This window comes from Lepisma saccharinum, chromosome 19, assembly GCF_977018435.1.
Source record: "Lepisma saccharinum chromosome 19, izLepSacc3.1, whole genome shotgun sequence".
Lineage (NCBI taxonomy): Eukaryota > Metazoa > Arthropoda > Insecta > Zygentoma > Lepismatidae > Lepisma > Lepisma saccharinum.
In genome coordinates, this window is record NC_139247.1 from 26,342,339 (window position 1) to 26,369,234 (window position 26,896).

The following is a 26,896-nucleotide window of genomic DNA, read 5'->3' on the forward strand; positions in this document are numbered from 1 at the left end:
GTCACTTTTCTACGGGGAATTGTACCCCCTCCTAATATAAGCAGGATATAAGGGGCAGTCACTTTTCTAGTGGGAAATTGTACCCCCTTCTAATATTAGCAGGATTTAATAGGGCAGTCACTTTTCTACGGGGAAATTGTACCCCCTTCTCATATTAGCAGGATTTAATAGGGCAGTCACTTTTCCACGGGGAAATTGTACCCCCTTCTCATATTAGCAGGATTTAATAGGGCAGTCACTTTTCTACGGGGAAATTATACCCCCTCCTAATATAAGCAGGATTTAAAGGGGCAGTCACTTTTCTACGGGGAAATTACACCCCCTCCTAATATAAGCAGGAATAAAGGGGGCAGTCACTTTTCTACGGGGAATTTGTACCCCCCTCCTAATATAAGCAGGATATAAGGGGGCAGTCACTTTTCTACGGGGTAATTGTACCCCCTCCTAATATAAGCAGGATTTAATAGGGCAGTCACTTTTCTACGGGGAAATTGTACCCCTTCTCATATTGGCAGGATTTAATAGGGCAGTCACTTTTCTACGGGGAAATTATACCCCCTCCTAATATAAGCAGGTTTTAAAGGGGCAGTCACTTTTCTACGGGGAAATTATACCCCCTCCTAATATAAGCAGGATTTAAGGGGGCAGTCACTTTTCTACGGGGAATTTGTACCCCCTCCTAATATAAGCAGGATATAAGGGGGCAGTCACTTTTCTACGGGGAAATTGTACCCCCTTCTCATATTAGCAGGATTTAATAGGGCAGTCACTTTTCTACGGGGAAATTGTACCCCCTTCTCATATTAGCAGGATTTAAAAGGGCAGTCACTTTTCTACGGGGAAATTATACCCCCTCCTAATAATAGCAGGATTTAAAGGGGCAGTCACTTTTCTACGGGGAAATTGTACCCCCTCCTAATATAAGCAGTGTTTAATGGGGCAGTCACTTTTCTACGGGGAATTTGTACTCCCTCCTAATATAAGCTGGATATAAGGGGGCAGTCACTTTTCTACGTGGAAATTGTACCCCCTTCTCATATTAGCAGGATTTAATAGGGCAGTCACTTTTCTACGGGGAAATTGTACACCCTTCTCATATTAGCAGGATTTAATAGGGCAGTCACTTTTCTACGGGGAAATTGTACCCGTTTCTCATATTAGCAGGATTTAATAGGGCAGTCACTTTTCTACGGGGAAATTATACCCCCTCCTAATATAAGCAGGATTTAAAGGGGCAGTCACTTTTCTACGGGCAAATTATACCCCCTCCTAATATAAGCAGGAATAAAGGGGGCAGTCACTTTTCTACGGGGAATTTGTACCCCCTCCTAATATAAGCAGGATATAAGGGGCAGTCACTTTTCTAGTGGGAAATTGTACCCCCTTCTAATATTAGCAGGATTTAATAGGGCAGTCACTTTTCTACGGGGAAATTATACCCCCTCCTAATATAAGCAGGAATAAAGGGGGCAGTCACTTTTCTACGGGGAAATTTTACCCCCTCCTAATATAAGCAGGATTTAAGGGGGCAGTCACTTTTCTACGGGGAATTTGTACCCCCTCCTAATATAAGCAGGATATAAGGGGGCAGTCACTTTTCTACGGGGAAATTGTACCCGCTTCTAATATTAGCAGGATTTAATAGGGCAGTCACTTTTCTACGGGGAAATTGTACCCCCTCCTAATATAAGCAGGATATAAGGGGGCAGTCACTTTTCTACGGGGAAATTGTACCCCCTCCTAATATAAGCAGTATTTAAGGGGGCAGTCACTTTTCTACGGGGAATTTGTACCCACTCCTAATATAAGCAGGATATAAGGGGGCAGTCACTTTTTTACGGGGAAATTATACCCCCTCCTAATATAAGCAGGATTTAAAGGGGAGTCAATTTTCTACAGGGAAATTATACCCCCTCCTAATATAAGCAGGATTTAAGGGGGCAGTCACTTTTCTACGGGGAATTTGTACCCCCTCCTAATATAAGCAGGATATAAGGGGGCAGTCACTTTTCTACGGGGAAATTGTACACCCTCCTAATATAAGCAGGATTTAAAGGGGCAGTCAATTTTCTACGGGGAAATTATACCCCCTCCTAATATAAGCAGGATTTAAGGGGGCAGTCACTTTTCTACGGGGAATTTGTACCCCCCTCCTAATATAAGCAGGAAATAAGGGGGCAGTCACTTTTCTACGGGGTAATTGTACCCCCTCCTAATATAAGCAGGATTTAATAGGGCAGTCACTTTTCTACGGGGAAATTGTACCCCTTCTCATATTGGCAGGATTTAATAGGGCAGTCACTTTTCTACGGGGAAATTATACCCCCTCCTAATATAAGCAGGTTTTAAAGGGGCAGTCACTTTTCTACGGGGAAATATTACCCCCTCCTAATATAAGCAGGATTTAAGGGGGCAGTCACTTTTCTACGGGGAATTTGTACCCCCTCCTAATATAAGCAGGATATAAGGGGCAGTCACTTTTCTACGGGGAAATTGTACCCCCTCCTAATATAAGCAGGATTTAAAGGGGCAGTCACTTTTCTACGGGGAAATTGTACCCCCTCCTAATATAAGCAGTGTTTAATGGGGCAGTCACTTTTCTACGGGGAATTTGTACCCCCTCCTAATATTAGCAGGATTTAATAGGGCAGTCACTTTTCTACGGGGAAATTATACCCCCTCCTAATATAAGCAGGATTTAAGGGGGCAGTCACTTTTCTACGGGGAATTTGTACCCCCTCCTAATATATGCAGGATATAAGGGGGCAGTCACTTTTCTACGGGGAAATTGTACCCCCTCCTAATATAAGCAGTGTTTAAAGGGGCAGTCACTTTTCTACGGGGAAATTGTACCCCCTCCTAATATAAGCAGTGTTTAATGGGGCAGTCACTTTTCTACGGGGAATTTGTACCCCCTCCTAATATAAGCTGGATATAAGGGGGCAGTCACTTTTCTACGGGGAAATTGTACCCCCTTCTCATATTAGCAGGATTTAATAGGGCAGTCACTTTTCTACGGGGAAATTATACCCCCTCCTAATATAAGCAGGATTTAAAGGGGCAGTCACTTTTCTACGGGGAATTTGTACCCCCTCCTAATATAAGCAGGATATAAGGGGCAGTCACTTTTCTACGGGGAAATTGTACCCCCTTCTCATATTAGCAGGATTTAATAGGGCAGTCACTTTTCTACGGGGAAATTATACCCCCTCCTAATATAAGCAGGATTTAAAGGGGCAGTCACTTTTCTACGGGGAAATTGTACCCCCTCCTAATATAAGCAGTGTTTAATGGGGCAGTCACTTTTCTACGGGGAATTTGTACCCCCTCCTAATATAAGCTGGATATAAGGGGGCAGTCACTTTTCTACGGGGAAATTGTACCCCCTTCTCATATTAGCAGGATTTAATAGGGCAGTCAATTTTCTACGGGAAAATTATACCCCCTCCTAATATAAGCAGGATTTTAACGGGCAGTCACTTTTCTACGGGGAAATTATACCCTCTCCTAATATAAGCAGGATTTAAGGGGGCAGTCCCTTTTCTACGGGGAAATTGTACACCCTTCTAATATTAGCAGGATTTAATAGGGCAGTCACTTTTCTACGGGGAAATTATACCCCCTCCTAATATAAGCAGGATTTAAGGGGGCAGTCACTTTTCTACGGGGAATTTGTACCCCCTCCTAATATATGCAGGATATAAGGGGGCAGTCACTTTTCTACGGGGAATTTGTACCCCCCTCCTAATATAAGCAGGATATAAGGGGGCAGTCACTTTTCTACGGGGTAATTGTACCCCCTCCTAATATAAGCAGGATTTAATAGGGCAGTCACTTTTCTACGGGGAAATTGTACCCCTTCTCATATTGGCAGGATTTAATAGGGCAGTCATTTTTCTACGGGGAAATTATACCCCCTCCTAATATAAGCAGGTTTTAAAGGGGCAGTCACTTTTCTACGGGGAAATTATACCCCCTCCTAATATAAGCAGGATTTAAGGGGGCAGTCACTTTTCTACGGGGAATTTGTACCCCCTCCTAATATAAGCAGGATATAAGGGGGCAGTCACTTTTCTACGGGGAAATTGTACCCCCTTCTCATATTAGCAGGATTTAATAGGGCAGTCACTTTTCTACGGGGAAATTGTACCCCCTTCTCATATTAGCAGGATTTAAAAGGGCAGTCACTTTTCTACGGGGAAATTATACCCCCTCCTAATATAAGCAGGATTTAAAGGGGCAGTCACTTTTCTACGGGGAAATTGTACCCCCTCCTAATATAAGCAGTGTTTAATGGGGCAGTCACTTTTCTACGGGGAATTTGTACTCCCTCCTAATATAAGCTGGATATAAGGGGGCAGTCACTTTTCTACGTGGAAATTGTACCCCCTTCTCATATTAGCAGGATTTAATAGGGCAGTCACTTTTCTACGGGGAAATTGTACCCCCTTCTCATATTAGCAGGATTTAATAGGGCAGTCACTTTTCTACGGGGAAATTGTACCAGTTTCTCATATTAGCAGGATTTAATAGGGCAGTCGCTTTTCTACGGGGAAATTATACCCCCTCCTAATATAAGCAGGATTTAAAGGGGCAGTCACTTTTATACGGGCAAATTATACCCCCTTCTCATATTAGCAGGATTTAATAGGGCAGTCACTTTTCTACGGGGAAATTATACCCCCTCCTAATATAAGCAGGATTTAAAGGGGCAGTCACTTTCCTACGGGGAAATTACACCCCCTTCTCATATTAGCAGGATTTAATAGGGCAGTCACTTTTCTACGGGGAAATTATACCCCCTCCTAATATAAGCAGGATTTAAAGGGGCAGTCACTTTCCTACGGGGAAATTACACCCCCTTCTCATATTAGCAGGATTTAATAGGGCAGTCACTTTTCTACGGGGAAATTGTACCCCCTTCTCATATTAGCAGGATTTAATAGGGCAGTCACTTTTCTACGGGGAAAATATACCCCCTCCTAATATAAGCAGGAATAAAGGGGGCAGTCACTTTTCTACGGGGAATTTGTACCCCCTCCTAATATAAGCAGGATATAAGGGGCAGTCACTTTTCTAGTGGGAAATTGTACCCCCTTCTAATATTAGCAGGATTTAATAGGGCAGTCACTTTTCTACGGGGAAATTGTACCCCCTTCTCATATTAGCAGGATTTAATAGGGCAGTCACTTTTCCACGGGGAAATTGTACCCCCTTCTCATATTAGCAGGATTTAATAGGGCAGTCACTTTTCTACGGGGAAATTATACCCCCTCCTAATATAAGCAGGATTTAAAGGGGCAGTCACTTTCCTACGGGGAAATTACACCCCCTCCTAATATAAGCAGGAATAAAGGGGGCAGTCACTTTTCTACGGGGAATTTGTACCCCCCTCCTAATATAAGCAGGATATAAGGGGGCAGTCACTTTTCTACGGGGTAATTGTACCCCCTCCTAATATAAGCAGGATTTAATAGGGCAGTCACTTTTCTACGGGGAAATTGTACCCCTTCTCATATTGGCAGGATTTAATAGGGCAGTCACTTTTCTACGGGGAAATTATACCCCCTCCTAATATAAGCAGGTTTTAAAGGGGCAGTCACTTTTCTACGGGGAAATTATACCCCCTCCTAATATAAGCAGGATTTAAGGGGGCAGTCACTTTTCTACGGGGAATTTGTACCCCCTCCTAATATAAGCAGGATATAAGGGGGCAGTCACTTTTCTACGGGGAAATTGTACCCCCTTCTCATATTAGCAGGATTTAATAGGGCAGTCACTTTTCTACGGGGAAATTGTACCCGTTTCTCATATTAGCAGGATTTAATAGGGCAGTCACTTTTCTACGGGGAAATTATAACCCCTCCTAATATAAGCAGGATTTAAAGGGGCAGTCACTTTTCTACGGGCAAATTATACCCCCTCCTAATATAAGCAGGAATAAAGGGGGCAGTCACTTTTCTACGGGGAATTTGTACCCCCTCCTAATATAAGCAGGATATAAGGGGCAGTCACTTTTCTAGTGGGAAATTGTACCCCCTTCTAATATTAGCAGGATTTAATAGGGCTGTCACTTTTCTACGGGGAAATTATACCCCCTCCTAATATAAGCAGGAATAAAGGGGGCAGTCACTTTTCTACGGGGAAATTTTACCCCCCTCCTAATATAAGCAGGATTTAAGGGGGCAGTCACTTTTCTACGGGGAATTTGTACCCCCCTCCTAATGTAAGCAGGATATAAGGGGGCAGTCACTTTTCTACGGGGAAATTGTACCCCCTTCTAATATTAGCAGGATTTAATAGGGCAGTCACTTTTCTACGGGGAAATTGTACCCCCTCCTAAGATAAGCAGGATATAAGGGGGCAGTCACTTTTCTACGGGGAAATTTTACCCCCTCCTAATATAAGCAGTATTTAAGGGGGCAGTCACTTTTCTACGGGGAATTTGTACCCCCTCCTAATATAAGCAGGATATAAGGGGGCAGTCACTTTTCTACGGGGAAATTGTACCCCCTCCTAATATAAGCAGGATTTAATTGGGCAGTCACTTTTCTACGGGGAATTTGTACCCCCTCTTTTAAGTGGGAATTGACAGGCAGTCATTTTTCTACGGGGATATTTTACCCCCTGCTTAATTGACGGGAACTGAAAAGGGCAGTCATTTTTCTCTGAAGAAAATTGACTGTACAGTCATTTTTCTACGGAGTCCAAATTCCCCGTCACGAAAACGGGGAATTTGGACTGCGTAGAAAATTGACTGTACAGTCACTTTTCTACGGAGTCCAAATTCCCCGTTACACCGGGTACCCGCAGTCTTACGATACCTAGTAGGTCTCAGTTCGTTCTTTCCATCAACTGCAGACCCCTCCCTCTGCATGACGTAGTTGCTTCGAGTAGAAACTGCACCTGGCCCACACCGTTCTGCAGTGTTGCCAACTGCAATAGATTTTCACTACTTAAAAAAGGGAACTCGAAGCTTCGTAAGCCACATCACCAATGAAATGAGATTTACGAATGTTGCTACCCCCCCCCCCCACACACACATTGAAATAGGTTTTCCGTGGCACAGGATCCATAAGTATATGTCGTAAACAACCAATATACGTATATATAGTGATATAGGACAGGACTGAAACATGTCACGTTCGACGCTGAGGTCGCGAGTCGAACAACACACTGTTCTACTGCGAACACCAGGGCCGTAGCCAGCCAGGGCCATTGCCGTTACCCTCGTTTGGGGGGTAGGGCCAAGTACTTGGATAAACGTGCCAACAAGAACAATCACAATAATAGTAATAAAGTAGCATGAAAGGCCATAAATCATAAATCACGCAAAAAGGGGGTAGAAGTCGGTTCTCACGCGCATTTGTGTTGAAACAGAGGATTAGAAATATTTTTTTTCAACACGTCAATTTCACATTAGCTAATAATGGAAAACAAGCACACAAACTGTTTTTGAAAGAAAGAAAGTGCATGATAAATGCATTCCGAATGTACAGACATATGGCATGTAAAATTTCCATCTACAATATTTTCTTTTCACATGGAGCGACGTATTACATAATCAATTCATCCAACTCGTAACAAACCAACATTAATAGCAAATAATATCACGGGCCGCCATAGCATTCTCTGTTTTAAAACTTTTCTCACTTAGATCGTTCGGCGCTCAGGGCCGACTCCCGCTACCCCTTTGCTACGGCATTGAACTTGATGAGACTGGATAATATTTTATAATATATTTCTACTTTCATAAAATTTGAAATCAAGGGATTGCAATTACCCCTCCATTCCCCCTCTGCAGGTGCCCTTGGCCGTCTGGAAGGAAAATGCAAGAAAAATATGAAAATTAATTCCATCTTGAGTACCCTTTAGCCCTGCTACTCTTAAATTCTGCTAGTCTGTTTTTTCTTGTACTTTAATGTTTGACCCCCACCCTGACCCTTCCGCTAGACTTAATTTCCGTCCAAGCTTGTGAGCAATGCACCCTACCCCCTCTGGTTGCGCCACTGCGTGCCTGGTTAAGGCACCATGCAATGAAAAGCAATTAGTTTTCAGTGAGGAGATTTTTGTTTGCTCGATCATTCATTTAAATAAATGAAGCTGTAATACTGCGTGCATTTCCTGGCAATAAGATAAAAACTGCTTACGCTGAACTGAAATCGCTAAGTATATAAATTCTCCTTGGAGGAGAGAGCTCCTCCTAGGACCTCGTAGGATTTACGACCTACGTAAGTAGGCAACACTGGCTGAAGCTGTCCACGTGGTGATGAAACACCTGGAGCGACACGCTGCCGGAGGGCTGTTTCCTTCCAGCAGGTTTTGCAGGCGCCCGGGTCTTGTTGAATGCCCAGTTACCTTGTAAGCGCAGAGCGCCTGGAAGACGAAGAACCCGGGTAAAGACGCAAGTCGACTCGTTGCCGTGGACAGCCGAGCAGGTATACCTGTCCTCGCGGCAAGCGGGCAGTGGGTAGGTAAAATGCAGATTATGCTGGCCTCTGGTCCCCTTACTACCCCCATATGGACAAGAAAAAAAAATGATAATTCAATGCATTTTCCACGTAATACAGATTACGAAATGAATGTGCTTTTTGGACCTTCATACTCTTATGTTTGGGTGGAAATTCTGACACAGGTCTGGAGCAAGCCTGGGAAATTCATATTGATGACCAACCTCCCCCTTCTCCGCAACATATCCATGCCACATTTCCGAACAGAGTTTCACATTTTGGCTCATTATTCAACTTGTTATTCAAGTTGGTATTCTTGGTATTCAACCCAGGAACATGAAATGTTTCAATCTCTTTGGAAACGTCCATTCTTTGAAAGGAATACTAAGGTTTGCGCATTCTCCCCAAAATAGCGGGAGAAGAGGGGGCAAACTCCACATTTCTTTCATTGAAATTTGGTGGTCGCGCCCCAAACCCTCCTTCCTCAGTTCGGCATTCTGAATTGTACATGATTGCATGCTCTGATGCTCTAGCTGCAAAACAAAACTTATCCGAAGTAGATTGCTCCCATAGTGCCAATTATAATTTTCTGAGCAATATGCAAATTACCTATTTTTCGTAAAAAACAGAGTTTCACATTTTGGCTTATTATGCAACTTGTATGGCACCCAAGAACATGAAACATGTTACGTTCTCTTGAGAAATGTCCATTCTTTGAAAAAAAAATACTAAAGTTTGCGCCTTATTCCCAAATAGCGGGAGAAGAGGGGGCAAATTCCAGATTTTTATGGTATCTTCATTGAAATTCGGAGGTCACGCCCCCCAAACCCACCTTCCTCGGTTCGGCGTTTTGAATTGTACACGGTTGCATGCTCTGATGTTTTAGCTGCAAAACAAAACTTATCCGAAGTAGATTGCTCCCATAGTGCCAGAGGGATAACAATTTTACTCCAAAAATGCAAATTACCTATTTTTCGTAAAAAAAAATATTTCAAAAAATCACATTTTGGCTTATTATTCAACTTGTATGGCACCCAAGAACATGAAACATGTTACGTTCTCTTGAGAAATGTCCATTCTTTGAAAAGAATACTAAAGTTCGCGGCTTCTCTCCAAAATAGCGGGAGACGAGGGGGCAAACTCCAGATTTTTATGTTTTTTTTCCCATTGAAATTCGATGGTCGCGCCCCCAAAACCCCCTTCCTCGGTTCAGAGTTCTGAATTATACACGGCTGCATGCGCTGATGTTTTAGCTGCAAAATCAAAAGTTATCCGAAGTAGATTGCTCCCATAGTGGCCGAGTTATAACAATTTTCCTCCAAAGAGTGTTCGATTTTAAAATTCCCGCCGAGAAGCCCGAGCGAGAGAAATTTCTCTGTCTCCCTCTCTCTCTTCCTGCCATCACTGGTTTCTGGCGCCGTCGTTGTGTTGTGCATAAAAGGGACCTAAAAGTTGAGGCCGAAACTTACGAACGAGATTTCCTGTTCCCGTGCAGAGTTCCATAACGATATCTTTAAATAAATAAAAAAAAAAAAAAAAAAAAAATGAAAAAAAGTCAATGAAGACGAAATTCCCTGACATTTCCCTGACTTTTTTGACACCTGAAATTCCCTGACTTTTCCCGGTTTTCCAGGTCTGTCGCCACCCTGGTTAGTTACAGTGACTCATAACTTACTTCTAGACGTATTCACCACCGATGTTCAGGCATTTGTCGGTGCGTGGCACAAAATTTTGTATGACAGTCTATTGTATGCCTGCCGACAAACACTGGAACTAGGAATTCCACGGTGTCTGTACCGCAGCGTCGCTGCCAAAACATTGTCCTGCCAGAAGCCACTTCAGGTTAAGGACGATCGAGTTCCAAAAGTGTGAGGCGTCGGTTCTGTTTAATTACTTACAGGACACTTTCTACCAGTTTTGGCGTAATAAAGAGACGGCCGGCCACTACGGTCTTCATCCTGTACATTGGATCGGCATTCTGTGCATTGTCTGCACCATCTCTGACCCTACTGTCGCGCATGACGTACGGTTCTTGCTCCCCGCATGATTGGCGGGGGATCTCTGCCTGTGCCCGCTTCTGAGTGTACAAAAATCTAATCACGACAAGTACCTCACAATCCGCGACTGCACCAGATTACAAAGCTACAAACCTGATACACAAGACTTCGGAGGGCAAGGCTCTTTCTGAGGCCCCCCCCCCCAATTCACGTAGACGGACAAATACTATATGTATTTACATACATAAAATATTGTTTATGTCAACCTTACCCCCTCCAATTTATTTTAAATTTCGGACGTACATAAGTATTTTAATCAGTTTTGCTGATAAATGTCCTAAAATATAAGTACAAACTATTTCATAGTCGAAGATCTGGAGTTAAGTATTAATGATCAAGAGCAAACCCCGTACAATAGAAAAATAACTGATTTGAAAAACCTTACGGAGAAGGAAACCGAAGAGAAGTATCTTTCCAACAAGCCATGACAGAGACAAAACAACCGAGAGCAGAGTACACAGCATTGTTGACGCTTCTCCTTCTATTGACGTGGGACCCGTTAGCTATCTCGTAGGGGCCTTCCCTTCGGACGTCCATGAAGGAAAAACCGAGGCAACACACTTTGCTTCAGCACCCAAGGGACGCGGCCTGCGAACTGTGACCTTTTATGAAGTCTATACACAACTCAAGATAGAGAGGCATATTGGTTCACATCAGTTCCACCAGCTTCAAGAAACCGTAACAAATTTTAACAAACATTTTTGGATTATGTAATGCGTTATAAACGCACGTGGATGCTCGTGCGTCTACCTATTCTATGCAACAAATAATCTAAATCACTCCTATGCTTTTACTATTAGTATTGATTTCACACCTAAGCGACCAGCGACAGTCGTCTGGCGATTGCACCAGTCGAAAGCAGGATTGTGCGACCTGCCATGCTTCTACGGTGTGAAACGTTGCTGTTGATTGGCTCCTTCCAAGCGACACGTGTCGCCTGTCGCTTCGGTGTGAATTCATATCTCATAGAACTTTCAACCGAAGCAACACGTGACACGGGGGTTTCGTACCGAAGTGGTACACGACACGGCTGAATAAGCTTCAGTCTATAAGCAAGAATTCACAGCGCATGCGCGAACAACAGACCAAAGTGGCATGATGCACGCCATTGGGCCAGTTCAAGTGACAAGTGCTCGCTTCGGTACATAAAGTTGAATTTATTACTAAGAGTTCGTTTCCAAGCGACACATTAAAATTTTGAACGTTTCGGCATTATTCGAACGTAGCACAGGCAAGCAGGTCATTGGTGTGGATTCCAACGTTTCCACTGCTGTAGCAGACAGTGACATCGAATGTGTCCCATGTCTTCAACCAATGTGCTAAGCGAGCCAAGGCGTTGAATTAAATTTCAAAAGCTTGGCCTTGATTTCCGTTAATGATTTTTGGGCATTTATACATGTGTTATGATTATCTTATTTTTATTTTAATCTGTACTTTTTTGGGTTAGGTGGTAGACCAGCAACAGCTGAACCTCGCCCAGTAATAAAGTCACTTCAATTATTTCAAGGCGGCTTGTGAAAGTGTAGAGCAAAAATATGTAAATAAATGCACGGCCATGAAAATAGACGGCTGGGCAGAATTGCGTTGCTGCCACAAATGGGAAAAGCAAAGCGAGAGCGGGACAAATGTCGCTGTTTCCCGCGCACAGTGTGGCAACGTCAACCGGACTGCGTTGCCTAGTTCGAGCGTCAGACCGACCTCTCTTCGGGGCACTTTTGTGCCATCCCTGACCTTTAAAGCAAATAATGTCTGTTTGTATTACATGGATTACAAAGACAAACTTTACAACGAGATCTTTCATTTTCTTAAACCTCCGACCACCTGTGGTTGTGCTCCGACGTGGCAACAGCGCGAACTTCTGCACACGCCTAATTTCATGACCTTGCGTTTAGTTGCTTTTTTTTCGCTTTATAAAGAAACAAGTGATGATAAATAACAAAACTTAAAAATTATTAACGCATTTATGACTTAGGGACTTTACTTTCATTCGGCTGGAATGGCATTCTTTTTCTTATTCTATAAGCCAAGCAGTTTCCTTTTTACATTGGCATTAATCTCTTTGGTTAGAAACAAGAAGGATAACGAACCAAACTGTTATTTCTATATTTTACGACGATTTTTACTAGTGTAATAAAATAACACGTGGCGCAACAACCCGTGAGACCAGGACCTACCTACCGACTGCTGGCCTCACTCCCACCTATCAAGGTGGGAAATCATCCAACCATTTAAGGGGTGATGTTTGGTCAGTACGACGAAACCCCCCCCCCCCGTAGCTCCCCGATTTCTTCACGATGTTCGGTGGCCACCAGACCCATACACAGGCCGAAATCTCAGGAGAAAAGTTGTTACCCTTCCCCAAGGAGACTCAAACCTGCGCGCGTCACGAGTCGGGAGCCCAAAGCATGACGCCTTAGGCCGCACGAACACGGTGCGGGACATTAATAATAATAATAATTAGACTTTTGTTATTATTAATAATAATAGTTGTAAATGTGCTGTAGTTAGCTGTTTTCCTTTCAGAAAAGTTGGGTCTTGGAGTTATAATCATGCCTCCTGGCAAAGGCGGCAACTTCTGTTGGGGGAGGGGGCAAATTTAACAATATTTTTCTTACGTATAATGTACAGTATATACTTCTTGAGGAATTTGGGGGGGGGGGGGCAGAAAGTGCTCTTCCCTAAGTCTGCGCCTATGCCTCCTGGCATGCTTCTGAAATTTCAGTTCCAGCTCAATCTTTATATTTTACACTCTTCAATACCGTCGAGAGAGCTAGAAGAATGTTTCTCTGTGTTACGTGGTTGTTCAGGTCAAATTAAAAAGACGCAGAAGTCTACGCGCAGAGTGAGCAGGTTTGTGTGTGACGAATGGAACCATCCGGTATCAACTTCCAGCTTAAAGAGATCAATTAATTCGCCTATGATTAGTTGATGTATGCTAATTGCCGTAGAGCTAGCTGGCGATTCACAACTCCCTAATGCATTGCAATGGCACTCGTACCAAAAGCTCTCGCTAAAATGACTGCCTGACCGTAACATATGCTATATGTGTGATCATAGGTGGGAATAATTACCACATTAGAAGCAAGCACCTAGCGCACTGATTGATTCCCAACCGGGGTGCCGCGAGATAAACCTAGGGGTGCACAGAAATATTCTATGGATACATGAAAAACATTTATATAGGAAGTAGACAAAATAAATATTAAAGCGAATTAATTACTCTCATGCCCAACAGATGGTGACACCGATCGACGCACTCGTTCCTGAGGATGAATTATAGTTACTCTTACATCCGGCTGTTCTTTGGCTTGGACTGGCAGGGGAGTATCCTAACGTAGTGAAGAAAATATGGACGTACTTTTGCCCTTTCCAACTTCATATCTGTGCGAGCAAGCCTTCTCTGCTATGGCGACAATAAAATCCAAAGCAAGAAATAGACTGGATAACCTTGATGATGATGTGCGTGTTTCGTTGTTAACCGTAAGGCCTGGTATCAAACATTTGTGCTCTAAGCATCAATCGCAAGTCTCACATTAATAAAACAACTCTCTTTCGAGTGATTTCCATTGTGGTAAGCTGCATTCTATTCTGATGTTCGTTCCTTTTATTATGTTTCAATAAATGAATAACACTAGTACTGGATTAGGTATTTGACAATAAATTTAACTTGCTCCTCATAATACACTTTCTATATTGCGCTGCTGTCCTCCTCCGTAGTCGAGCGGGTTAAGGCGTTCACTCGTCTTGAGATCGTTCGCTGCGGGACGGCGTAGGTTCGAATCCGGCTCTGGTCGGAATTTATTCGGCCTACGTATAGGGCCGGTGGCAACCCACCATCGTGAGGAAATTGGGAAGCTCCGAGTGAGTGAGCGTAACCCGGTCAAGAAGACCTACAACAACGGCTGGGGGTTCGTCGGGCTGATCACCCGTCACCCCAATACTGGTCTAAGATCTCCACGCTATAACAGGTGACGGAGGAACAGTGTGGGAGGGAGACCAGCAGTCGGTAGATAAGCCCAGGCCCTTCAAGGGCAGTAGCGCTGTGGGGTTATATTGCGCTGCTATTTAAGATTAAAAATTGAAAATATTCTAACAAGGGTGCTCCAAGTTTTTAATCTCATTCCCAAGGGTGCCGCGAACCTAAAAAGGTTGGGAATCCCTGACCTAGCATACATAACGGATGCAGATAAGACGATAGAGGAAGTAGAAGTTAGCTGAAATACCGTATTGAGCGAAAAGGTTTCAAAAGCTAATTCTCTTGATAAATTGCACTATACATTATTGAATCGGTCACACGAAGAAGAGTTTTGTCGACAGATGGGACCGATATATTAAATTCGGGGGAAAATGTTTTGTCTTCTAGAATATAATAGTGATACATCTTGTGAACAGATGGAAGAGTTTTCTGCATCATTAAATTCGACTTGAGGGAAAACTTACAAGAGAAAGCACCATGGCTGAGTGTTTTGCTGTTTATGTAGCATTTGTTTTTTATTGAGTACAACGCTGTTTGTGTGACCGATTCAATTAAATTAATGAAGACAAATATTGGCATTTGTCATCAAGTACGAGCTTTAACTGTGAAAATTTATGAATAACACACCTCTATTTTTAAATAAAACTTTTCCTCTTGCTGTCAGTTCGATCTACATTTTCTCTTTCGTTTCGAATTTAACATTTCCGTTCGTAAATAAAATTATATACCAAAAACTAGTTACTACTATGAAAAATATTCATGTTCGTTTTTAAAATCTAAAATCAAGGAACATATCAAAACAAGTTGGAGGTGCGTTCACTATACATGAGTACATCTACTGTCGACACATTCTGAGTTTATTGGGTGTAGACGTTTTTACAAAACGACAAATAACGGCAATATTTCACAACAAATGAGCACTTAATAATCGCATTTAAACTATTTATTTTTGTACTTTTCGAGTACAAAGCAAAGTGTAGACTATAGATTGGTCAAAATTTTTGTATCAAGTACATATTGTGCTTACATAAGATAAACGGGACTGGATCCATGGTTCAGGTGAAGTCTGGACCAGTTTGCAATGTAGAAAGGAAACAAATCGTTAATATGGTAACGGCGATAAATCCTGTGCATTCAGAGCTGCTGAGGTGATTTTTTAATAAAGCTGTTAAACGCTGTTTTCTTATTTAGTGTCGCTTTTCTTCCAATTTTGGCTAATGGCGAAGAGGAGGATGGCGATGATGTGATTAAATTCATGGAGGGACACTCACAAAGAACACCCATGACCAGACCGGGATTTGAAGCCGTCGTTTATTTTTTTTATTTTCTTTATTTGATTTAGTTTATTTTACTTCGCGTTTTGTGCCTCTTGGCTAATTGCGAAGATGGGGATGAGTGATGAAATTGATGAATGGACATTCACAAACAACCAAGCCCGACCGGGATTCGAACCCGGGACCCTTGGCGTCGCAGCGCGATTGAAGCCGTCGTAGCGCACTGTGCTAACCACTTCGCACAGATCCTTGATGCCGTCAATTTTTGGAATTGCGATTGTTAATGTGCATTAGAAACAATGTTAATTTAGAATAGCCCATTTCATTATTGTTTTAAGCCTCTAATTGCTTCCATAAATGTATTAACTCTTGCCTGTGGCATGTAATAGCGCAACACATGAAGCCTGTTCCTACCGTTATGACAGGGCTGGTCAACTTAAATCTGGCCGGTTTTTATATAAAGACATTGCGTCAATACTCTGTCTCCAATTCTATGAATAAAACTACTCTACACATTACTTGAAGTAAGAAGACGCATAATGTGATATTTTTGTTTTGATTAAATGTCATTCCTGCCAATGTCGTGTATGGTACGTATTTTCCTTGCAGAATCTAGGACAATTGCAATGAAGCCAAAATCACGGACAATTGCCATGATTTTGACGGTGAAGGTAATTTTAAAATTAATGGTAGGACATTTGCGACGATCAGGATGACTAACCCATAGGTGCACCATAATTGACAGTCCTTCATTCCTACTCCCCCCCACCCCTAAATCTGAAATTACAGAAAGTTGAATCCAGGCGTCTGCTTATCTGTCCTGCGGAATACAGGTTTTCTTTGCAGGTGTCTCAAATATCTGGAATCCCCATATCCCCCTAGTAGCGGAAGTTTGCTAAGGGGTGAATTTTTAAAAATCTGCCATTTCTGATCCATACTTGCTCTGGTGCACTTCACTTAGTAGTAATTCGGATAGCATACTTAATTATGGAAGTTATTCAAACGGAGAAAGGAAAACCTGCCGCGCTGTACGATGGTCTTTCTTATCGTCTAGTTGCTGTACATAAGAAGAATGACAATGTTACGTGGCTGCGTCTGCAGGAGAAAGCTAAACATTGTAAGGAAGGTTAGTGAGTAACAACAAACAAGTCATCAGAGTGTCCGATCACGTGTGTGTTCCTGACGCTGCGAAGTTAGATGTCATGAGATCGATCTTCAATGCAAAGAAAAGGGTACTGCGCCCGTAGCTAAAGTGTATTCCGAAGAACTGGGAACTCTTCACGACAGAGGTTATGACTTTGTAACTGAAATGCCAGATAGCTCGTCCATTAACAGAACTCGGTGCAGCCAAAGGAGTCGGGCCCAAGGAATACAAACAGAACCCACCACGCGGCAAGACATAATCTTGGATGAGGAGATGAGTGATGTATCAGCTTCCTTTTGGCGGATGACAGCAAGGGAAAGGAGAGTTTGAAGCACGAGAATAATTTCTTCATGGATGGAACATTTAAAAGCTGCAGTAAACAAATCGCACAAGTGTACACTATTCATGCCGACATCGGAAGCATGACGAAAGAAATAAACGTTGTTCCGGTTGTTTTCGCTTTTTTTCGGAACAAAAAGAAACAAACTTATGTTCGTCTCTTCAGAATGGTTATCGAGAGCATTTCAAAGTGGAAACCCATGAAAATCAACGTCGATTTTGAAGCAGCAGCTAGTTCAGCATTGAGGGAAAATTTTCAATTTGCAGAAATAAATGGATGTTACTTTCATATGAAGAAGTGCTTATGGAGGAACGTTCAAAATGTAGGTCTCGCGTCTGAGTACAAGGACAATGAACAAAAAGAGATAACACTAACTATCCAGATGTGTTCCGCTCTCGCTTTCCTGAAACGCGAGGACATTGACGAAGCCTGGCTCTTCATAAATTGGAGGATTTTTTGGATTCCTTTGTTTCGCAGTGGCTGGAAAACGAAGACATCCCGGTAGATATGTGGACTTGCTACCACAGGCGCCACAGAACTAATAATGCTGTAGAAGGTTGGAACAACAAAATAAATAGGTGGCTTGGAATACTGCATCCAAAACTTCATGAAGTTCTGGCCTGCCTCAAGAGACAAGCAGAAGACACTAAAAACATCAAGTACATGCGGATGGAACTTAATCTAGAAGACCAGAAAAGGAAGAAGCGTGACATTAAAATCGACGAGAGAGTTGAAAAGTGTATTAGCACGTATGAGGAAACGGGTGACTTCTTTGTCTGTTGGCTGTAGCCCATGTTCAAAAACTTGATTGAACCACATTCCCAGCCAAGTTTGGCGAAGCACTTCCGTGCTGACAAGAAATAAAAAAAAGATAGAAAAGTAATAACAAAAATACGAAAATGAGGAAATAGTTATGACTGACGATGTCATAGTGGTTGCAATGCAAGTACGTTTACAAGCTACTTTGCCAGTCTCAAGCCTGGAGAAAGTGTGAGATGAATCAGTGTTATATTCGAAAATATCAATATTTCACATAATTGTATGGGGTGTTAAGTCACCCTTCAATTTGATAGAAGATTTAAAATGCCATGGCAATTGTCCACCCGCCCTTTCACTTCTAACTATGTTCATCGCAATTCTCCACCACCGCAATTGTCGGGCTACCTCCTTGCAATACCTGATTTTTATCTCGCCATAAATGCTTTTATCTTCAGCTTCCTGGCAATTTTATTTCTATAGGATATTCTTGTTAAATAATAAGTCAGAATTGATGTCAACTGATCTATCTTACTGGTATCAAAGTTCATTTCCAATGATGACAAGAATAAATAAAAAAATACTAGTTTAATGAAATTTTATGAAGACTGGTTTCATGAAATTTTAAATTGCTATTTTGCAACAGTACAAATTATAAAACTTATATGTACTCCCCTGCAAAAGGTTTAAAGAAGGCACTACCTTCCGAAGTTGCCGATTGAAGCGTTTCAATACAATTTACATATTTGACAACAACTACTGAACCTACGCACAAGATAAGATAAGAGTTCAATGCTAACTTGATTGATTGATTTGGTTTATTCCACTTAGCTTTCTCCCACTCCTGGCTAATTGCGAAGATCACGATGAGTGATGATATGATGTATTTTTTGAAGGGACACTCACAAAAAAACACCCATGCTAAGGCCGGGATTCAAACGCGGGACCCCTGGCGTCCTAGTGCGCTGTGCTAACAGCTCCACCACGGAGGTCGTCGAAAACCAACGTCAAATGATCAGGGAAGATGGTGAGAGCCATCCGTCCGCCTCGGAGAGACCGTGATGATGTGCATCTGTCATCAACACATACGAACGTAAGCACTCGTTGCGTAAGAAACGTTCAGAAATGGGCACTAATGTTTTCCTTACCTTTGAGAGCAGTATCAATTCCTTTAAGTCGGGAGGCCATGCTGGCTAGCCGTGATTTGTATTCCAGTTTCTCCATTGTCATTTTCTCATCCATTTCATGCTCCAGATGTCTCTTCAACTCTATTTCCTGCTTGCACAGGGTATCACGCAAATGGTCACTATGAGCGCCAGCTTGTCGTGCTAGCTGTTGCCTCAATTCCAACTCGAACTGGTTGTGCATTTTTAAAGTCTGAAATGAAACAGAACACTTTTTAAACAATGCTTATTAGTTCATGAATGAATGGATTAAATAAAATTTGGGGGTGCGTCGGCACCCTTCAAAGTATTGGGAAACTTAAGGCAAGTTGGCGATCATGATATATTTTCCTTCATGGAAACGAGCCTAATTGTCAAGATACATACAGGTGGTGGACATTGCATGTGAAACACCGGTGATTATAGAACACGCCGTTGGAGGGCTAGCCTGAGTCACCTGTGGGTCATGCACAGCGTGCAGGTGTGTGCCTGCCAGTCACTTTGGCACAGTAGTAACTGTACTACACGCGAATATTCGGTTTCGCGCAGTATAATTGGGGACACATCAGAGTTCCAAAGAGGGCAAATTGTTGATGCTCGTCTCGCCGGTGCATCAGTAACGGAGATTGCGAATATTTGTAGGGTATCAAGGGTCATGGCAGCATACCAGAATGAAGGGCGAACCACATCCAGGAGGAGTAACTGTCGGAGGAAGCGGAAACTGTGACAGGGACGTCAGGGTATTGAAGAGGATTGTGTCCAAAAAGCGTAAAACCACTGCCGCAATGTTACTGCAGAATTCAATACACACTTGACTAAACCTCTTACTACAAAAAAAAAATCCGTCGAGAACTTCATAGGGCCAACATCCACGGCAGGGTTGCTACCGAAACCCTTTGTCACTAGTTCCAATATCAAAAAGCGACTTGACTAGTGCCAGCAGGGCAAATCGTGGACGTTATACGACCAGAAACGTGCCGTGTTCTCGGATGAGTCCACCTTCACTGTTTTTCCGGAAGCAGGAAGAGTTTACGTGTGAAGAAGTCCATCCGAAGCATACCAACCAGACTGCTTAGTGCCAAGAGTGAAACAGGGGGTGGATCCGTGATGGTGTGGGTGGAATATCATGGCAGTCTTTGGGACCACTGATCTTTCCAGAGGGACATGTCACTGCCAAGGATCGTAGGGTCATTCTGGAGGACCATCTGCACCTTATGGTGCACATTTTGTTCCCGGACGGTGGTGCAGTGTTCCAGGATGATAACGCATCAATAAACATTGCTAAACAGGTCACAGAGTGGTTCGACGAGCATACACGTGAGGTTGAACATCTGCCATGACCCACCCAGTCACCGGACCTGAACATTATTAAGCCCTTATGCTTATGGTGTTTTTTTTTTTTTTTTTTTTTTTTTTTTTTTTTTTTTTTTTTTTTTTTTTTTTTGGAGGATCGCATGCGGCGAAGTTTCCCTCCACCAACATGTCGTCAAATCATCGGTGTGCTTCAGGAAGAATGGCTGCAAATCCCCCTCACCACTGCGCAGGAACTCTATAGGTCCTTTCAAAGACGTGTTGCTGCTGTACTGGCCGACACTAATATAAAGTTTAGTGCCAATGTTCCAGGTATTTGAGTTTCAATGTTCACCACCTGTAGTTAGAACCTTCTGCTACAAAAAAAGAATACACACGATCATGGCAACAATGTTTTGTAAAGCAGATTGAACAATTTACATAGCAGTTCAAAAGTCGCCGACTTACTCCAATGGGTGGGTAAGTTGACGAACTATGCGAGGCAAGATGAAGAACCGTACTTATGAGATGAATGAAGAATATCTTCAAATAACTTAATATACGTGCTACCACTTGAACATGTAGTAGGCCTAAAACAATGAAGTAAAAAAAATCAAAATAAACAGCAGAACATAGGATATTATATGACATTGAATTAGAACTCAAAACATGTCATAAATTAACAATTCACCTTCGTGCTCCAAGAGAGATCATGTCACCGTTCGTTGCAACGTGAACACTGTATCCAGTCATCATGAGGAAGAAAAATGAAGGGTTCGTCATCTCGCCCCACAAAGCAAACTTTCACTCGCCATATTGCCACTCACCTATCTACAAAGAGATTAAAAACTTTCAAATATCCTATACTGTGCTGAAATAGATTCCAATTGCAAAATATATTTATCTGATTTCCAGAAATGTTTAGCTCGAAAAATAGTAACGATTATGCACAAGGAGTTGAGTACTTCACGATGTCAAGAACTTCCTTTCCCAACGATAGCCGTGTCCGCCAACTATGAAATGTTGTAGCACGCAGCCACCGCAGTCTATTGCCAAGAATAATGGAATTCGTCATATTGCCTGCTTCGTCAACTTGCCTCAAGTTACCCTACGAGGAAAATCCTCTTATCTAAAAACCTTACCTCAAAGTTTAAAAGGGGATGTAAAGAACCCTTGAGAAAGGTGAAAAGTGGAAGGTTGTAAAGGGACGTTCACAGGACAAACACAGAACATTAAAAAGTTAAGTAGAGACTAAAAACTTTCCCGGAATCAGTGTAAGAGGCCCGCTCTTCTCAAAAAGCTACTGTCATCACATCCCAACATGAATGATAAACAGTTGAAAAGATAAAAAGTAGCATGGATGAGGAACGTAAAATCGACACATTCGATAAGAATATGCTTCAAATTTCACACCAAACGTTATTACTTTCCAATTGAACTGAAAATGAAAATGTTTCCAGTTTCTTATGAAGTACCAAGGTTCCTAAAGTAATAATATATTACGGAAGGAAGAAAAGGTGAATATGCAAAAACCTGAGCGAGAAACTCACGGTCTTACAACCAAAAGGTTCGACTCATAATATTGGTATTTCCTTGTGTGTGTGGGAAGCAGGGGGGGAGGTGGTTGATGAGTGCGTGCACGTGTTTTCATCGATTTAATATCATTGTCGTGATTATCCTAAGCAGGCAGAAAAGCGACGTTAAATAAGTAAAATACAAATATACCATAGGTATTTGCTATAACAATCAATTCATATGTAATTACATGCAGTCTGTCATTACAACTGAAATAGGAATTTTCTTTCAGCAGTCTGGCTGTCTGTTCGATGAGTGAACCAGGGTTGTTAAAGGTCCACGAATTTTAAAGAAATTCAATTCCAGTCCAGGAGAGAAAATCCGCAAGTTTAAATGGGTTAGGGACCATAAAGAACCTTCTTATGTTGAAAGTATATCAATTCGGTCCAGGAACCTTTTTTCCATATGAATTTAAATACGGTCCAGGAACACTTTTTCCGGATGAATTTAAATACGGTTAAGGAACCTTTTTTCCGGATAACTTTAGTTACGGTCCAGTAACATTTTTTTCCGGTCAATTCAAATAGGATCCAGGAAACATTTTTCAGGATCAATTAAAATATGGTCCAGGAACCTTTTTTCAATGAAACATTACGCAACTTGTACCATATTTAAATTGTACGAGAAAAAAGGTTCTGGTCCTGCAGCGGAACCCAGTAGAACTCATCAGAATTTATGGGTTCCTGGTCCTTCATCAACTCTGTAGTGAACTGCGTAAACAAGATTTACAAACGACATAATGCACCACATTCATTCTATATATATATAAAAAAAGAGGGAGTACAAACCTTGTCCGGCAGTCATAAAAATGTTTTAAAAGTATTTACATGTTCTTTCTTTTCGGTAAGAGACTACTTTTCACCAAGGAAAAGGTTATGTACATAAAAGGTTTGGTTGCTTAAAAGGGATATAACACAGAAATCCATTCCAAAGACTTCAAAATACACTCTGTGGATATACTGTAAAAGTCCCCTCCGTGGACAATTATGTCCATATCGTGAAGAAGCCAAGTTAACAATTTTTAATTTTATAATTAAGTAGGATCAATTGATCTTGGCCAAGGTTACAATTATTTTTACAAATTTCAACAATTTTAATTTCCTCGTTTCTACCCCCCCCCTTTTTTTTTATTTTTAGAATGACCCTATAATTAACCAAGCGTTGCCTGTTGTAGAGGCGAGTAATGCAATGAGCTTACTTTTATCCTAAGTTAAATCAGTAACGTTCATGGAAATAACTGGGTTTGATATTAAATACAATATATCCACCACTTCCTCGCACACAGATATGCAATCAATACATGACGGCTGAGTATGATAGCGTCAGTAAACCACAGAGTTCTTCAATCTCGTTCTGGGGCGTAAAATCTCACGTTGTCGGCCCCCACATGGACATGTACAGGGACTATGCATAAAACTCGAATTTTCCATTGTTTGTTTTTTCTACATGTGTTTGCGGATGCCAATAAATTAATCACTTTGACATAAATTCCTGGTGCGCGCATAACAACTTTTATAAATTATAAATACTTTCAGGACACACTAATGGGAAAGCAAACGGGAGGAACAGAGCTATAAATTAAAACTCCTGATTCACAATGCAGACCGGGAGCAATATTTGTGCTGCAGGACATTCCAAACCAACCCTAACGTTGCAGCATTTATCCAAAGCAGGGTTTCCAAGCTACCCAAAAATTTCGGTGAAACCCAATTTTGAACATGAAGAGCTCGCAACGTTCATTTCTCCTAATGCAAAACTGTGGTGCAACTAAGACCAGTTTTCAGTCCACTCAAGCTTATAAAAAGGCAATAATTTGTCACTACTGCACTACATTTATTCACCGCAACCTTTCATGTACACTCCTGTTCAACCTCACAAAGTATGCCACTTTATGCGAAAAGAAGTGTACAAATTCTAGTTTCTAGCTCGTCCGAAAACAAAATACAAAATTGTTTATAGGCTACGAGGGACAGTTTATGTCCAGCCAGTTGCGAGAACCCGAAACTGTTCCTCCCCCACAGACCTTTCCTCGTGGCGAGCTAGGGAAAGAGGTCTGTCCGCTAGATGGTTCTAGGAGGGGAGAAAACTTAGCATTACGCTTATGGACGTATTATTTTACTTGTTCCCTTTGGAAAATCAAACTTCCGATGGCGTAGAAAAACATATGAACGAAATGACAACATTCTCAATATTCCATTTGCTGTTGGAAAAGTCAAAATGCCAATTTCATTAGACGTAATTTGTGGTTGCCTCTCCATAAGAAATATATGGGATCCTGTAAATACATATTCATCATATTTTTCACACATCCAATCTGGCTTAATAATCACAACAACAACAACAAAAAAAAAAAAACGCTTCCACTTCCAACATGGGGAGAAATTCATGCTCTCTTTTGCTTCTGTCATTTATTTTATTAAATAGCAGTTCATTTCAACGTTATTGAAAGAAATGCCCACCTGCTGCGAAACTGTACCTCGTAGCCTTAAACACGATATTTTATTATGTGACATTTATTACGTAATTTTAGCTTCAATTACAAAATCTAATTACACCTTAACAGGAAAAATGCAAGCTTCCTACTTTAAAACAAAGTGACGGTCAAGGGCTGTTAAGGGGATTTTCATTGGACGACGTGCGGTCAATGCCTAAGAGTCCATCCCCTGATGTTTCCTGGCTTTCTTTCGAGACGGGAGTCCGCTAGCACCAAAGATGAGACCTCGCTTCCTAATTTAGCCGATAAAACAGAACAACCGTTCTTGTCAAAGATCTCCACTTTTGTCGGAGTGTAATTATGAAATAAATATGTATGTATATTGCTCGTTGCGAAATGTTCTAACAAATATAACTGGCATCGTTCCGTAGCGCACAAAACTACAATTTCATTTAAGAAAAAGATTTATTAATTTACACAACATCCATTAACAAAATTTTGTAACGTTGAGCTACTCTGATCATAATTTCAATGCACTTAGAATTCTGTTAATACGCTTGCGCGGGAAGATACATGTACATTAGATACCGTATTATCATCAATGTATGAGCCGCGGTGATCTAGTAGGTATGCCACTCGGGAAACCCGGGTTCGATTCCCGGAATGGGTAATCTAAAGTCTGAATTTTGTCGGCCTTGTCTCTGCATAAAGCGGCTCTGGGGCTCACCCAGCTTCAGATCAATGGGTACCTGGGCGCAAACCTGGGAGTAAAGGTGGCTGGAGCATGGTGCTGCTCACATCACCTCCAAAAAGCCGAGATCGAGAATGGTGTGGCCCTACTCCCAAATCCCCTAAATGTGTCTTGATGGTACGGTGCTCTACAGAGTATGCACGGGGAACTTTACCTTTACTTTATATTACTATCATTGTTAATTGGGCTTAACTAGTATTAATTATGATCTTGAAACTCAAAGAATTTGGATATGCTTTATTCTACTCAGAGGAACCTGTCCCGTGATCGATATTCCACGTTTTATTTGACCCATTATTGTAATGTTCAGTTTGCATGCCGCCGTAATTTGTACTGGAACATTAACTGCATTGTCAAATCGAATTGGTGATGTATTTATTTTATTATCTATTACTTGAATATTAAATTATGGGAGATGAAATTATGTTTATTATTTGTGACTGATTTCTGATTTTTGATGTAATATTAATTGCTAGATTTATTACGGCTTAATCTACTGGTGCATGCGTGAATAGTAGTACCACAGATAATAGTGGGGGGGGGGGGGGTGCGAGACTCATACCTGCACGGACAGACATTCCACGATTGTCACAGCAATCATTTTCTGGAGGGATGCATTGTCCCATAACTGTATATAGTGATTTATCAACACCCCACCATATTTCCTCAAAGCTCCTCTACCACATGGGTCCATTTACGATCATCTTGATTCTTAAATTTAGCCTTACACCGTTCCAAATAATATTTTTGAAATACCCACCCCCTTTCCGCTGGAGAAATCTCGATAATCCCCTGACTTTATCTTTGCCTTGAATGCTTGCCGAAGTTACTGTACCTTATTAAAAAATAATTGAAAAATTTTATTTCGTCACCATGCAGTTTCCCCAGAAGGGTATAAAGGCTGCCTACCAGAGATAAAAGTTATTATTGCGATTATTAAATTCACTCAGTAACATCTTTTGTATCTATTGAGGTGGTATTTATGTGGAAGATGAAAGAAACTCAAGATAAATAAAATCTAGGGTTACCAGATCGCTATAAGGGAATTGTAGGACATGTTGTCCCAAAATGTAGGACTTTATGTCAAAATGTAGGACACAAAATATTCGCAATAAATAATACATATTTCTACACAACACGTTAAAAGTAATTTTAAGATGACAGTTTTCAGTTTAAAAAAATGAATTCTTAACGAATTCTTAAATGCGCTGTAATATACTAAACAATGCACTTCTACTACTTGTTTTAACTGGTACTTCTCAGAAGAGAAAATTTTCTCAGAATTGCAGGTTTAGTCAAAATATATTTATGAGAGACTGGACAGTCAATCTTCGAAATTATAGGGACCAGCACCAAACATTTTACAGACTTTATGCCAAAAAAAAAATCCTCTCGTGAGTCCATTGTGCTGATGGTAGTGAAAGTAGTCTCTCAACAATTTATTATTTTTTATTATTAGAAGTAGGGTTACATTAAGTGTAACCCTACAGTATATTTACACATATTATCTTATGACTAGTATGACCTGTAATGGCTAACATTCAGTAATTACCCTAGTTTGAAATGGTTACAGAAGTTTAATCTTGGGTATTTTTAGTAGCCTATAATTACAGGATTTCTACCAAAATATCAAATCCAAAATTCTTGGCTTTCTCAGGACTTTTCTTGACCTTTTATTGGTCTTCG

General features: G+C 41.4%; 1 protein-coding gene across 2 annotated transcripts in view; it reads right to left on the reverse strand.

The window, feature by feature from the left end:
- Mitofilin (inner membrane mitochondrial protein mitofilin) overlaps window positions 1-26,896 on the reverse strand; it is a 307,825-nt gene that overhangs the window by 41,269 nt on the left and 239,660 nt on the right. For both annotated transcript variants that reach the window (XM_083140773.1, XM_083140771.1), the window contains one exon: window positions 19,146-19,374. In XM_083140773.1, coding sequence (XP_082996899.1) covers window positions 19,146-19,374 — 229 coding nt within the window. The remainder of the gene's footprint in view (window positions 1-19,145; window positions 19,375-26,896) is intronic.